This window comes from Cyanistes caeruleus, chromosome 2 (assembly GCF_971803275.1).
Source record: "Cyanistes caeruleus chromosome 2, bCyaCae1.hap1.1, whole genome shotgun sequence".
NCBI lineage: Eukaryota > Metazoa > Chordata > Aves > Passeriformes > Paridae > Cyanistes > Cyanistes caeruleus.
In genome coordinates, this window is record NC_141702.1 from 24893308 (window position 1) to 24909569 (window position 16262).

The 16262-nt window shown below is 35.7% G+C and overlaps 1 protein-coding gene across 30 annotated transcripts in view; it reads right to left on the reverse strand.

Annotated features, from left to right (window-relative positions):
* The window catches only part of DST (dystonin), a 283922-nt gene that overhangs the window by 27032 nt on the left and 240628 nt on the right, over positions 1 to 16262 (reverse strand). For all 30 annotated transcript variants that reach the window (XM_086876137.1, XM_086876130.1, XM_086876116.1 and 27 more), the window contains 11 exons: positions 15970 to 16092; positions 15135 to 15236; positions 13168 to 13269; positions 12092 to 12265; positions 11152 to 11307; positions 8742 to 8939; positions 8102 to 8230; positions 5074 to 5244; positions 3548 to 3703; positions 3122 to 3328; positions 1363 to 1482 (listed from right to left, as the gene is read on the reverse strand). In XM_086876137.1, coding sequence (XP_086732263.1) covers positions 1363 to 1482; positions 3122 to 3328; positions 3548 to 3703; positions 5074 to 5244; positions 8102 to 8230; positions 8742 to 8939; positions 11152 to 11307; positions 12092 to 12265; positions 13168 to 13269; positions 15135 to 15236; positions 15970 to 16092 — 1638 coding nt within the window. The remainder of the gene's footprint in view (positions 1 to 1362; positions 1483 to 3121; positions 3329 to 3547; positions 3704 to 5073; positions 5245 to 8101; positions 8231 to 8741; positions 8940 to 11151; positions 11308 to 12091; positions 12266 to 13167; positions 13270 to 15134; positions 15237 to 15969; positions 16093 to 16262) is intronic.

Genomic DNA, 16262 nt, shown 5'->3' on the forward strand with positions numbered 1-16262 from the left:
ATATGTAAAGAAAAGAGAGGAGTGAAAGGATTAGAAGATTAGTAAAACTCAGATTATCGTAACAGCAAGTTCTCCTCCTGCCAGTTCAGATCACTGATTTAAAATTCTGGCAACAGCAGCAATCCCAAAACAAACTGAAATTGCAGAGTTGGCATATCAGAATGTTAACGTAGGTTTTATCTAAAGGTTTTAACAGCAGACACAGGTAAAACTATTTTTTCTTTACCAACTGCCAGCTCTCTCTGTATTAAAGGAGAATGTTTTCCTGGTTGATAAACAACATGTCATGCAACCTGAGAGATGATAAAAAAAATAAACCAGACTAAAGAAGTCATTAACACACATGACAAAATTTGTCAGTGGTAAAAGCAATCACCATAAGCTGCAGTGAAAAGAAAAAATTAGGCAAACCCCTCAGGATATTGTGAAAGATGAAAAAAATAGGAGTAAATGGAGAACAACAGAACTGACATAAAACTGACATAAAAAGTAAATATGTGTCAAAATAGACACATATTTACTGATATACATATACATATACATATTTACTGATATAGAAAACTGAATGATCTTTCAATATTCTAGTGTTTGATGAAACTGCCCCAAGAGAAATCTTAAGACACAATCATATCTCTGAAAATTCTACCACTCATCCACTTGATCCTCAATAATATATTATTCTAGGCATTTTACAGAAGTCAAAATGAAGTAAAGACTACTTCTGCCTTTGCTTTTGCTCTGTGTCAGATGGAATTACAGAGCTTTACATTATCATTACAAGTTTGAAAAGCCAAGTGAACGAGAGAGATTTTTACATATTCACAGCTGAATTTCTGAAAAAATGGTTTCAAAATTTTGAATCCAATAAAGAGAAATATGGGAGCAGTATTTTCTCTAATACTGTCAACAGTGTTTTCTAGGGGATTTCATTAATATTTCCACTTGATATAAAAAGCAACTGCCAATCAAAACACTTGATTAAGATTTGATCTTGATTAAGATTTTTCACTTTTTCACTATTTTTCACTTTTGAAGATGTTCTGTAGTATTGAAAGAAAAATCTCAACCCAAGTAAGTGGATAGTAAATTTTTGGTTTAAGAACTTAAAGAAATCCTCTTCAGAGATCATTTTCAAGTTTCCATGGTGCTGTATTATTCTTTCCTCTTCATTTTTAACCATTCCCCCACATATCAGGTACTGAGAAAAATTCTTTTCATTCACACCCTGTTAAAACACCACCATTTAATTTGATGTGAACAAACACCCCTACAAACACAAATCTACTTTCACTGCTGATTGAACAGTACAAGTCTGAACGACTTACATACGTTTCACTGGGAATTTTGTGTATAATGACTCACCTTATGCTGTGCAAGCTGCATCTTTATTTTGTCAGGGTCATTTGCAATTTCAAGATCTGAGTCCAAAGATTTCTCTGATTCTTCCAGCCATTCCATAAGTTTATGCCAGGCTTCATGGAACTAAAGGAAAGTCAGATTTGCATGAACTTTAAAATTCACTTGCTGATTAAACAGTCTAAAAGCATTAAACCCCATGCAAACTTTGACAAAATTTGATGCTTTTCTCCTTGGTCTCTTAAACAGAACAGGTCTAGCCATGTGCTCGCTCTATCTAGTCTCCCTTCCCCAAGCGAGTGCACACATCATATGTATCTGTCAGAGACATATTGGTAACATCTGTCGATGTGTTGGTCATTCAGATTCCTACAGTTTAAGTAATGGATAGTAAATACAGAAAGAACAGGGCTTAGCTATTGCTTATATGGGACCATGGCAGTAAATCACTGGGGAAAACTTCCATCTGGATGACTGCCCAAGATGTTCCCTGTAACACTCATAAAAGCTCTCATTATATCAAACGCTATCTTGATGAGCAAGGAACAGATTTTTGATCTTCCTTCCTGTTTCAAAGAAAAGAACACTTCAGGGAAGGAAGCAGGGAAAAAGTAAAGATTCAATCAGCTTTCACACAGTGTGTCATCCATTTGGGTTCTGATTTTTCGAAGCTGGTCATTTCCCTCCCTCTTGAAAATTCTTCTTGCCTGGGCTGCCTACACATGGAAGCACAAGAAACTATTTCAGAAACCTTGCAAGGCATCTAACACAATTGTTTAGGGCTTTTGCTTAGGCAAAAAGGCACCAGTAGCCTTGAGTATTCCTTCCACGCTACATACACACAGTTACCATCTTGTAACACTGTAATGGGCTTTTAAATGCATATTGAGATGAAACCCATCTCATTGCAGAACTGCTGTGTGTGTGAATGCACATGAGAAACTGCTGGAAAATAAGAAACATGGGATTGGCTTATGGGCTAATTAACTGCCCAGAGAACTTCTTGCTCTATGAGCTGAGTGGTGGTATTGGTGAACAGTGGAACGTGGTTTAGCTGTGAACATCACCGAATCTTGAATGACCATGTTCCCTTGAACAGAAAGGAGCTACAACTTCCTCTTCATATTTAAACAGGTTACATTCCTCTCACACATTTTGCATCTTATATTTATATTCCTTGTTGAGAGAAACATGTATCTAAGAAAAAATCCACAGATGCTTCCAACTAAAGAAAACTTTGCAAACAGCCCTGCTCCCCACAAAAAACAACCTCTCCAGGTTTATAAGGAAATAAATGGAGATCTCTTACCACACAGAAGATATTGGTCTAGTAACTAATAGAAGAGATTGAGTGGGAAGTGTTGAGTATAATCAGGACACAACAGAGACCCAAGAAGAAAATACTAAAGAATACTCCCACAGATTAGTGAAAAGGGTTCATCACATTCTTTAAAATATACAAAGTTGATTATGAAACTTCTTTTTGAAGACAGATGGCACTAATACACATCTGGAATCCATACTGTAACTTTCTTTTTTCAGACTATCCTATACTGCAGACAGAAGTCACTGCTTGGGTTGAAAATGATGCTTTCACCTTCCAAATGAAGTGCTCTGGGATTGAATCACAGAAATCACTCCACTAACTCAACACTGTCTTGTACACTAAACCTAGGCTTGCTTTTTAAAGCATCATATTCTTCAGCAATCTGGATGCAATTACAACTAAGTTCAAAGAGCTGTATAACAGCTGTTGTCCCATTACCTGTTTGGCTCTTTTCCTTGCATCATCCAAAGCTCTTCCCCTTTCAACTAAGCGTTGGACTACTTTTTCCCATCGACTCTGTACACTAATCAACAGATTCTTAATAAGGACAACGTCCTGTTTCTGGCTGAAATATTTCAGATGGGTTCCAGTTTTGTCCAGCTCTATGATCTGATCTCGATGAGAGTTCACTTCTGTGGCAAAAACCTTGGGAAAAAAGGGTGAAAATTACTGAATGCTGTGTTGGGTAAACACTGAAAAAACCCAGTCTGATAAAGAATGATGTAGTGAGAAAGACAATAAAATACAATTTTAAAACAAATGAAATGTTTCTCTGAGTGCCAGCATTATAGGGTTCATTTGGACATTGTTACAGTATCTCCACAGAGTGGGAGAAAAACATTACACATCTGTTTCTTTACATACCTTGTGTTCATCAATTTGAAATAAGACAGTGTCCAAGATAAGACTTGGCCGAGAAGCTGCAGTTAGAGTCTGCTCAGCCTGAGTAAGCCAGTTGATGAAATCTTGAAGTGAGTTGTGGAACTCCATTGCTAAATTGAGGGCTTCTTCCAGTTTGGTCTGTAAAGACAGGTCATACTTTATTAGCAGCTGATACTGTGCAGGGGCTCCAGCCAAGGAAACCATTTTAATTCAGCACTTTGGAGTAAACCATTTTAGTTTAGCATTTTTAAACACTTTTCCAATTCAAAGTTTCTGACTTCTAAAATAACAGCCTATATTTGAGCATGTTCAAGGAGATGGATACAGGTGTTACAGCAAAATTATGTATAATAGATGAATAGAAAATACAGCGCCTAGTATCAAGGTAAATTTTACCACATTAAAACAAATTTCCTACTACTTAATCCAAATGGGACATTTAGATTTATCAAGTTCAATGCAAAACGAGTAGAATTTCAAAAATCTAAGGTGGTAGTGCACTTGGAAGAGCCTCAAGTACATCATCAAATTTATACTCTTACATTTAATGAATAATATGTTTTCCTAGAGCACTTCTTTTTAATAATGCCCAATTATCATTTTGGTTGCCTGAACAGAAACTAATTTGGGATACAAAACTTTGTTGATCATGAGACAGCAGTCAGAGATTTTCAAACATTTACACTGCTGACCTCACTGAGCACTCCAACCTTACAGCTTCCTGCAAGAAGGTGCTCGCATTGGGCATTAATTAGTTTGTAATTTTGACTTTATTAGTACCTTAAGAGATATCAGCATTATAACTTTAAAATACAGCTAAGTTGTGAGTTAAATATTTGTGCTTTATACTTATCAGGGCTGTACAGAGAGTTTCTCTGTTTGCAATCAAGGGTATCCTTTTTGTTTGATTGAGTTAGAACAAGTGGACTATATTTCGTGAAGGAATGAAAGCCACATGAAATTAATAACAAGAAAACGTATGTTACATATCAGCAAAATCATGCTATTGATCTGTTAGAACAGAAGGTAATCACTTGAAATAAATGGCAAAAGGCCAAGTGTTTGGGAATTTTAAGAAAAAATGGCTGAAAACTAGGAAAAAATAACACACCAATACTTTACTGAGGAGGAGATAAACTTGAAGGATCATTTGGTCTCTCATGTCTATGATTATTGCAATAAAATCTAGAAAACTCCTAGTCCTACCAAATGAGCACAGTATCAGTTAATATATTATCAGTTAATATTATCATATTAACAGTATCAGTTAATATATTTGTATGGAACAGACTTGTGCCATTCTCACCATACTCCTGCCCAGTTATGGACAATTAACTTCTTGAATCTTATTTTCCCCAATACTTTCTAAACATATTACTGAATTACACCAGTCTCTTCAACTGATTTTAAATGTAAAAAAACAGGCAAGTATGCATCCATAAAAGCACTGATTATTAGCACACTTAAATGCATGATTTACACTTCAATTTTTATGTAAAAACACATACTTTTCTTTCACTGAGTTTTGTTTGCACGGACTCCCATTTTTCTTTTAAGTTATTTATGTCCTGCTCAACATTTGTTTCAGCAGATTCTGGGCATCTTGCAAGCATCTGCTGGCCTTTCTGCATTAGACACTTGTATGTCTCTTCTTTGGCCTCAAAGGCAGCACAAAGTTCCTAAATAAAGAAAGAACCAGAAGTAATAAGGTAGAAAGTCAATACTCTTTATAAATACCAGTATAATATTTATTCGTCTCCCAAAATTTAGCAGGTATAAGTAAGACTAATAAAGGAAATACATATAATATGTAAAAAGCCAAATGATAAAATGAGGGGCCCAGTTCCTCAAGAAATGAAAACTTGTATTGCCTGTCAATGTCTTTTCCAAGATTCAAAGATTGGCAAAGTAAGTACTATGCATTTATTGAAAAAGAGTTGCTAGAACTTGATTGGTTTAAAGTCCATCAGTAGCCAAAACACAAAAAGTGTCAGCATTACACAGCATGCAGAAAGCCCAGACCTATCCAATACCCTTCAAAAGTGGGTGGGATAGCCTGGGAGGGCTGGTTTATTGTACATTTCTCTATCTTCCTTCACTTGCTAAACATGAGCACTGAAGACATTTCAGACATTTAAAGAAATAATAATAATGTAATGATAATAATGTAATAATAATGATAACAACCTCTTAACTATTCTAATAATGATGTTTTCTAAATCATGTTAAAGGCAAGCTGTCAAAAGTCTGGGAGCTCCCATGCATCCCTCTGACTCAAAAAGTCATGTTCAGTATTGGTAACAGAGAAATCAAAATGAAACAACAAAGTTGCAGAAGATTCACAAATTAGGAACAACTTCACAAGGAGATGAGAAATAAGTGGCTTGCAAATAAGCAGAAAATATTTTTTTCCCCTGATTCTCAGGACAAGAGCCCAAACAAGACATTTTTTTTAGAGTTAGGGGATACTGGTCTCAGGGCTGTACCTGACCACAGGGGCAAAGCAAGAAGCAGGTTTATTCATTAATTCATTATTCATTAAGATTTTGACACAACAAAAAGCTGCTTGGTTTTCTTTCTGAGGACTATGGAAAGTGATGTCACCTGGTCTGCTTCCTCTTACTACTTCAGGAAGAAACTGGAAACAATGATTGTTTTAAGAAAAGGAGAGGGATGGTCTGAGCAGCACTGGGAGAGCTAAAAAGGTATCTTTTAAAGCCCCTTTCCTACTCATATCCTGTAATGTCTCTTCATATCTTTTGTTTTCCTGGAGCTGCTTTAACTGGAAATGCAGCCCAATCTCAATACTCATTAGTGAACCAATTGTGGTTGAGGTTCATTTATTCATATCTTTTACTCATACCTGCAGAAACAGGCCTTATACTCAAGAACATAGTTTATAACATTGTTTCCAAATAGGAACAAATCAAAATGTAGTGCAAAACTATCTCCTTCAGTTTCACATCAGTAACTAACATAGTTGGTATCATTTAGAGACAAGTTTGAACTTGGAAAGTAGTAGACAACATGACAAGTGCCCTCAACATTTCAGAGGAAAATAAATACATAAAATGAGGGAGAAAATTAGCACATATCTGCACATGTTCATTAAGGTTTAACCAAAAGGAAATCAAGTTCTGTGCTTTAAGGGTTGATAGTAAGTCAATGCCTGCAGATGCCCACCAGGATAGGAACATCTTGTTAAAATGTACATGTACAGGAGGGATTGTACATCTAGGGTGCATATTACTGGGGACAGTCAGACTTGTTCTGACTACAACATTGAATTAAAAGGCCTTTTAACTAATCAATCTGTAAACATTGTAAGTGCAGAAAAATTGTATAGCAAGGAATATACTAAAAGAAAATCCTGAAGCTTTCCATGGAAAACTTTTGCATCTTGATCTAAGTGCAGGATGAAAAAGGAAAGACCACCACTGACTTTCAGGGAATCATGATTACAGTCCACTGACACAAACAGAGAAAAAACCCACCACCTATTTTTCCCCCCCTTTTTTTCTTTATGACAAAAAGGAAGGATTACAGGGATTCAAAACCACAAGATTATTTCTGTTTGGATCTAATTTCCTGTCTTAACTGATTTTAAAAATGTAAATTAGTTTCCCTATCAATTATATATACTGGCAAATTTTTGAGGACAAAGAAGAAGGAAAAAAAATGTGCCTCATGTTGGTAAGCAATGATCTTTAGCACCAAAAAAAAAATCTGATTTTTTAACATTATGACAATGAAGCAGTCTAATTGGTAGTATCAGATCAGGTGTATTCCTGTTCAAGGACAGTTCAGTATCACTGTTACATCTGAGCCAGGAATTTAGAGGTTCAGTCACCAGGTTTGGGCTTCTATCCTGGACCTAATAGCACATCATGATTTTACACAAATGGAGCAGTAAGAACCACCTTCCTTAGAGGTAAGAGATCAAGTTTAAGTGTCTTTTTTAAACACTATGGTTCTGTGGGAGCAGAGAAATCCACAGAACATTTCTTAAAGAGAAAGAAAGGGAATAATTCAGGCATCCTGCTCAGCTTGCCATTTCTAATTAAAGCACAGCCTCTATGAGCCAGTAGTCCTTCTTACTTCTATGCTAATGATGACTTTACTGTCAGCTTCAGTTAGATAAGGAATAAAGGATCAAGTCTCTTAAGTCAAGGTTCAGTGAATGTGGGCCATTTTTAGATTAATCTTCAAACTTTAGAAAAATCATAAATTTAATTCTGGGATCAGAAGGGAAAAGAAGAATAGGAATCACTGAAAAATCTGCAAACACCTTTTGTAAAGATGCAAAAGTTGTTTTATTTGTCTCAACACTAATAATGTTTCAGCTTTGGGCATGTCCCAACAGGCTACTAAACTACACTGTAAATAACAGTGCTGTTTTGAAAGCTATTCAAGTTCTTTAAGACACTGTACAGACATTGTGGTATATAGAACACACAACATATTTACCAAAAACACTCTTAAAAGGTAGTTAGTCCTGAAATGCAATTTGCAAAGCATTCTAACACTGATACTTACCATATGTGCATTAAGCTGCTCTCTTGCTGTTTCTGGTAAGCCTCCAACAGGTTTTGATGCCAACAGCTGACGTTCAGTGTCTGTCAGCCATTGCTGCAGATCCTCAACTTCACCATGGAAACCTTGAGCCTAAATTATACCATATCATTTTAGAGATAACTTAAATGTTCTCCATTCCAATACCAGCTCAGATGCATAAGCACATTGGCAACTGGTTTATTCAGATATTTGTAATAATCAAAGGAAATTAAAGAAGGAAAAAAAAAAAGAAAAAGAAAAAGAAAAAGCAAACACACAAACTGGCTCAATTCAATTCAAAGGATAAGAACAAAAACCATAGAAATCATGAAAGCAGTCAAAATAACTACTGGGAGACAAATGTTTCCCCTGAATAATACACCTATACAGAAATTTCATCCTTTACAAAAATTTTCAGGCCAAAAGCTGAAGTCTTTCATCAGCACTGTAAAGGACAGTGTCCAGCCATGAAAGATACAGCTGGATTCAAACTTTCTCCAAATTCACAAGTGTCTGTATCATAGTTTTGATTTAGGCCAACTTCTAATAGATGTATCTGTGTATTTCATGTAAAAAGACACTTTTTCTGAGTTATGTCTATATTTGATCATTTCCTGTTCACCTGGATCAAGGCACTATCCAGCTGCTGTTTCCTTTGTTCTGTTTTTTCCAACAACTTTTGCCAGCGCTGATTCAGGAGTTCCAACTTGCTCCGTAAATTACTTGCTTCTTCAACAGCACTTGATTCAATCAGGTCATTTCCTGCTTTTTTAACAGCTTCCACCGTAGACTGATGGGCGAAAACATCATTTTGTAGCACCTACAATTGTAACACAGCATGGCCATATTGGTAAGTTACTGAATGAAGGCACTCACAGGGATTGAGCCAGTTGTAGACCAAAGACAAGGCAATAGTTTAACATCAGCACAGATATCAGAAATTAAAGTTAATAACTAAGACCTCTTCATTCAAAAGCAGTAAAATACCATCCTGACAAAATACTGAATTTTGGGGGTTTTTTTTAATCTCAGAAAAAAATAATATATTCCTTCTGAAAGCATGTATTTCTGAAATTATTAAAGGTTTTTACTAGTGCTAGGGAATAATTATTCCTTCACTTTTTAAATTAATTATATACTTTCCTTTAACAGGATTTTTCTTTGAATACTATGTGCTTGCTGTGCTATACAACAACCCAGCTGCCACAATGTCATCTTGTGCATTTCACGGCTGCAACTCTTTTCTTGTTATGTCAGGCTACCAAGACACTTGACCTATGCAAAGAACTGGGGGATGGTTGTAGTACTAAGGCCAAAAGACCTCCTCCTTCTGCTGGAAAACCTCTTATCACCAACCACAGTAAAAACCATAAAAGGCAAAATGTACATTTGGGAAAAAAAATGCTGTTTTCAGAAGGATGGGGGACAGGGCAAGAAAAGCTTTAATATAGAACAGAAGAAGAAATACACAAAATGGTTGGGAAGAGAAGAGTAAACCCTGTCTAAGAAATTCAAGTTTATGATTGCTGTCTTCCTGGGGTCTGACTCAAACTCACCTCCATCAAAGTGCTAGCATATGGAAAAAAATATAAAGCTAAATAAAAAGGAACTTAAAAATAAACTCAATGGAGCACAATACGAAATAGCAAGTCACAAGTAGACCTTGAATACAAAACACACTTCACATTTACTTTAATTCTTATAAGCTAAGAGCTAGATTATTTTATTTTCCTAACAGGGTGAAAAAAGGTATTCACAGAAGCAGATGCATCTTATCCCTTCCTTCCTGCTGAGACTCACTAAGAACAAGGTCTATTCTTTCCAAAGTTATTCAAGAGGTGGATGTTTTTACAGGCTACCACAGGATGCACTACTGTGTGAACTTTCTAACCTATAAACTCTGTATTATGAAAAGGAAGTAGATTCATTCATGTGTTTGCTGAACTCCTTCAGTACAGACACAAATGATGCCTCTATGCCTCTTCACTAGTAAAACACTTCCGTTTGATAAGAATATAAAAGGTTCATGGAGCAGAACCTATTTTTGTAATTTTATTTACTGTTTTAAAAGGGTCTGTTTATAACAATAGGGTATGCACATAAGGTATGCAGATACTGTATTCTGTTCAAGTTCCAACTGACCACCCAAAAGCCTTCAGAAGCTGCATAGCTGCATTAACACAGACAATGAAAATACCTTAATTATCTGTGTACTGTCAATTTCAATCAATTCTCTCAAAATCCAAAATGGACTCTGAGTACTTTTTACATCATATGCAGGCCAAAAATTAAATGTCAGTTTTAAAGGGAGGGGAGTTACATGGTTAGATTGAATTCTTCAAGTCTAGAAAGAACATGTTGTTATGAAGAGCACAGTTACACACAGAGGCAGAGAAAATCTCTTACTCCTAGGAGATGTTCTAAAAATAAAGGCATGGCAGAAGCATTCTTCCATGGGCTCCAAAATAACAATGATCAGTAAAAATACTAAAACAAACAAACAAAAACCCTTTAAACCTACACTGTAAGTAACACTGAGAAAAAGATGGGAGTCTGTACAGATTTTCAGAGAAGCATCTTCCATCTTAGCAGAACCCAACTGACACACAATTTTACAGAATTCAGAATAAATCACTATTTTCTGAGAGGGAAGAAAGAAGCAAAGATATGCAAGAGTTGTACTGTTTCTGAGACCTGACTTAAACAGAACTAATCAAGGAGTTTATTGCTTCAGGGAGAGTAGCAGGTTCAGTAACTTTTGAATTTCCTAGGTCAAAGAAAGGTGATTAGAGGTGGAGACTAGGGTAAGCTGTTTATTTTTGGCTAAAACCATACCATATGCAAGAAAGGTAGGAATGTGGAGGACTAAGAGGAAAGATATTTATTCCAAGCCCTCATTTCAGCTATAATCTGCATCTTGAAACTATACGTAGGGAATTATTTATCAAATGTAAAGTTTTGCTAATAAAAGACTCATCCCTAAGATAAACATCGAAAGAACATTCTGGTTAATATTGATTCTAATTACATACATGATGTTTGGCAAGTTCAATTTCAATAGCCTTGGGGTCTCCACCCACGGGTTTCTGTTCATTCAGCAAGTCTTCTGTGTGCGTCAGCCATGCCAGTAACTCATCCAGGGCATGCTGGAACTGCCCCAAGGCTAACAAGGCACCTTCCAGCTTGTGCTACAGTAAAAATAAAGTTAACAATAAAATCATTTCACAGTGCAATTGAATTGTCTTACATTACCATTAGTCACCATAATCCAGAGCAGAGTCCATGCATAAAACAGAATAAAAACCAGGGAGACAGAGCTACCCAATACAGGCAATGCTTTATAACTACAGCTGAGTTAGCAATTCCCTTGAAAAGCCTTGCATTCCAGGCTCAAATTCCTGGCCTTGGAAGAGGCCATACAACCAGAATAGAGTTAAGGTTGAAGGGTCTTTCATCAGATGTATCAGTAGCTTTTTATCACTTAAAACATATTTTCAATATAAATGCAATTCGGTTCGTGATCCTTTTAAAACATTTTCTTTGTCATGAAATCATTCTGTTGAGAAAAAATGGCACACTTCAAAGGATTCTTTCACATCTCTCAGCTTGATAATTAAAGGAAATAACACTGAAATAGTTTAATATTAATGGGGTTTTATTCAATTGTTCAGTTCAGCAGCTACTATTACCTTTGCACATATAAACATGTTTCCAACTGCTACTTAAGACATCATCAAATAACCAAAATTAAATCACAGTCATTCAACACAGCACTACTGGCAGAAAATTTCAAAAGGTTTCAAAATGTTTCAAAAACTCAACTAATTGAACAATTCCAATCCTATTATATATAGTTTTTGTAGCTTCCAAATTAAAAGGAATGTGTAAATTAATATAAGCATTATACATAACAAAGAATTTCTCACAAAAATCTAAGTCATTAATAAAGCCCCCACCTCCAAGCTTATTTACCTGTCTACTTATAATTTTGTCTTCTAGGCTGTCCCACAATAGTCTGAGCTCTGAGAGAGGGTCTTGAACAGTGTGCTTGTCACTCTCTTGTGTTGCCTTCTTGAGCAATAGTTCTGCCTGATGGTTCAGTCTTTCCATTTCTATCTGCTGCTGATAAGCTTCTGTTTTAAATTGCTATGGTAAATAGAAAAAGAATAGAAATAAATGAAACACAAGTAATGAGTACAGAATCATAGAATGATTCTGTGTTCTAGCTCTTGTGATGGCGATAATGCTTTAAACTTCAAATGGAATTATTCTTGAAAGGAAGTGAAAGCAAATCATCTTTAGTAGAACACCCTCTTTAACACACAGTTGGTGCAACAGTCTGAACGCATCTTGTGTACACATGGTCTGAACTATGTAAGGTCATGATTCGTTTGAAGTTACATCATAAAATATATAAAACAACCTGCCCACAGCCAACAAAATCTACAAGTGAGCAACAAAACCAAGAACCTTCTCTGATCATCACAAATCTCTGCTTTTTAAACATAGCACAACAGGATTCAAACATCAGGAGCATATTCAGTCACAAGTACAGATCCATGCAGAAGGGTTTCTAAGTTAGACTGGAATTTTGATTTCCACCATACTCGGGTATTAGTAATGTGATATGTGTGAAATGCATGAGCATTTACATAAAAGCTCTAATGGCAGAAGCAAAGCTTTGGAGGCCTTCTCTCAGAGCCTCAAAGCAACTGTTCATGTTAGAAACCAGAAAATGAAAAGTCATAGCAGAAGAATCCTGTACATAGTAATTTCATAGCTTTTGAAAGAGAATGAACGATACTACAACTGTTTTTGAGGTATCAGAAAAAAATAAAAAGTAGCCTTGCCAAAGTTTGCAATAGATTTTTAAATTAAGTGCATTTTAAAATGAAAAGTTTGCGGTTAAATATTTTATAATTTTCATGCGAATTCTTCTTTACTAAAAATTGAAAACTAAAATTGCATTTGACTCTCAAAAGATACTGAATAACACAGAGAAACACAGACAAATAGAAATATAAAGGAAATAAATTGCTAGTTCATACCTTAAGTTCCTCCGTTTGCTGCTTCACTGTCTCCAGATCTGTTCCAACTGGGGACATAGATGCTAACTTGCTGCCAGCAATGTCTACCCAGTCAAATAATGCCTGAAAATCACAGTATGATATTTAAGTGTGAGTAGACAAATGCTGTTATTTTTAAAAGCTGTATTAAGTAAAATATCAGGGTTTTTCTTTTTTCCAGAGAAGGTATTGCTGTGCTCTTTTAAAGAAAATAACTTACCCAGCAAAACCTAGGTTTCTTTGTAATGCAATAGAATAACTATGCATGTAACAGTTATAGGAGTGTAAATTCTGCAAGACTGGACTTCCATTAGCAGCAAGATTCTACCAGAATTATTCATGCTGAGTAGCAATCTACTTCTTGTGTAAAACCTGCATTTTTTTTTTTACCCTGAAAGGTAAATACAAGACAAACTTTGTTCTACAGTTGTTCGGAGTGAACATGGAAGGTGGTAGATAACACACCTTAAGTGAGGATTACAAACAAAATTATTTTGAAGAAAGCTATTTGTGCAAGGAACATGGAACTACCCATTCAGTACAAACTAGACAGTGAAGGACTGAGCTAGAATGATTTTCTATAGGACAATGCAGTGACTTCAAAAAAAAAAAAAAAATTATGTCTCCCCAGTTCTGATGTTTGTAGGTATTTCTTTTGCTCCCGATACAATGCAGAACCCCAAGAATACTCTACACAGATTAAGAACACCTGCATCAATCTGAATAATTGCACAAGGGGAAAAACACCTCAAACTAGGCCCCTTTTCCACCTGCCTGTTATCTGTGGAGATACCATTAAAGAGAAATGCTTAGGACAACTCTTTGGAGCTGCCCACTGGTACATGGCTCCCTGAGAAAAGGGAACCATGCCCAGTGTGCTCAAGAGGGTGAGGCAGCTGCAGGTAACAATCTGTCCATAATACTTTTCATATTGTCTACTGAAGTGAGGGTAAGACAGCACTCGAATACAGTTCTTTCACAAAGCACCCAGAGAAAAATCCAAAAATGATGACGCACTGCAAAACTTGCATTATTATTAAGGAGTGGTCTGCTTGTTGATCTGCACCAAATGCAGAAGTAACTACCCTCAGTGTCATGTGAAATTCCAGTTTTAAAGATTTAATGAACCAGAGAAGACAGAAATTCCATCAAGAAAAAACAAACAAACAAACCCAAAACAAACAAAAAAGCGACAAAAAGTCCAACAGCACAGAGAAAACATCATCATTTCAAAGGATAGGTTGTGTTGGAAGACACCTTTAAAGGTCATCTAAAGTACAACCCCTCTATTTTTTTTAAACTTCATCAGTTCTAGGAAGTACAATGTACAAGATATCTTAAAACTGCTGGAATATTTGCCTACAGATTTAAAAAGGAAATCATCTTCTAAAGTATTGTGATATGATAAATTACAATGAGTATAACATTTTAGCAACATTACGTTAATAATTTTTTGCTTAAAATACTCAAATATTTTACTTATAAGTAAAGTGAAATAAAATTCAAGTGTTTCAACTGTCTTCCACTCAAAGAAAATAGCAGCAAATGAGTATACAGACCTGTACTCTGTTCCTTTCCGACCACAAAGATGTGTCACAACTTTAACCTGCCTTGACTATCAAAAGAAAATGTGAGCAGAGCTACTAGGACTGTGTGCTGCCAAAAAACCTCTGCTCTCATCAACAGAAAAGGAGACATTAATTTTGAATCTACAAAGTGCAATATATGGACATGAATAAAACAACCCAACATATGTTTCTTTAATGCAAAAATACCTCAATAAACCAACCTCAACCAATTTTGAGAAAAAAAGCCCTGCCTACTGAAGAAAATAGTCATTACAGCAGAGTGCATTACTTGCCACCTACCTAATCACATGACACTTTTTACAACAACCACGTTGAATCCCATTGACTCAAGGCTGGGTCAGGTATATCACATCATCTTACCTGTAGTCCATCTTGGTATTGAACAGCTGCCTGCATAGCTTCCCCAAGCTTATCCACACGTTCTTTCCATGTTTTGTTTAATGCATCCCAGGCAGAATTCAGCTGCAAGTAAGCACAATTTACTTCAATAGACCAAAGAATTTTACTGCTATATAATGTGTTTTTACCAACATTTCACTGAGCAATAATACAAAAAAACTAAGCATGACCAGTTCACATTTATTCCATACTAATACCCTTGTCCTCCCTATGACTGCATAACTAGCTTCTCCCAGAATTCAGTAGAGGTTCTGGATTATAAAAGCTGTAAACTTCAGTACTGGTTGAATATTTTTATTAACAGAAATATTACAGTTAATTAAGGAAATACTACTAAATCATTTGGAGTTGCATCACCATAATAAAAATAGCTTAAAATAATCATACATTGCTGAACACTGGAGAAATAAAAAGTACTTTATAGTCATCCAAACAGGATAGTCTCAGTTAAGATGTCTCACTTGGTATGAACAATATATATCCAAAATTTATTCTAGCATTACTTTTGCAAGAAATAGTCACTTATAATATTATTTTTTTGTAAAAAAACAAAACAAAAATCTGTCTTTTATGAAAGTTTCAAACCATGAATCAATGAAATACCACAGCATATACATTCTAATGTAAGATTCATTCACTCAAAAGGCAAATCTTACTTTACCACAAAGGCTTCAGTGGTGTCTCACTTTTGTCACAAAATTTTTATTTTCAAAATTTGTTAGGGTCGTGGGGAATACACCAATTTCAGCAGAGCAAGTTATCGCATAGCAGACCTAAACATCTCCATTTCCCATACCTCATCTATACTCTTGTTGACAATAGGTTTGTCAGGCTCTCCACAAGCAGCTCTCAGCTCAGAGCCAAGGCTCACAACTGCTTCTAGTTCTTCTTGTAGTCCATCAATTTCTTCTTTAGCAGCCTACAAGGAGAAAAAAAGCCAACACTGCCAATACTAAATTTAATAACATATGTACAACTTGCTTCAAAGATAGAACACAGCAGGATTCCACCTTTGTTTTCTTTCTAGTCACCTGGACTTACAACTGGACACTTAAAAAATAAGCATCCCTTTGCAGCGTCAGATGAAAT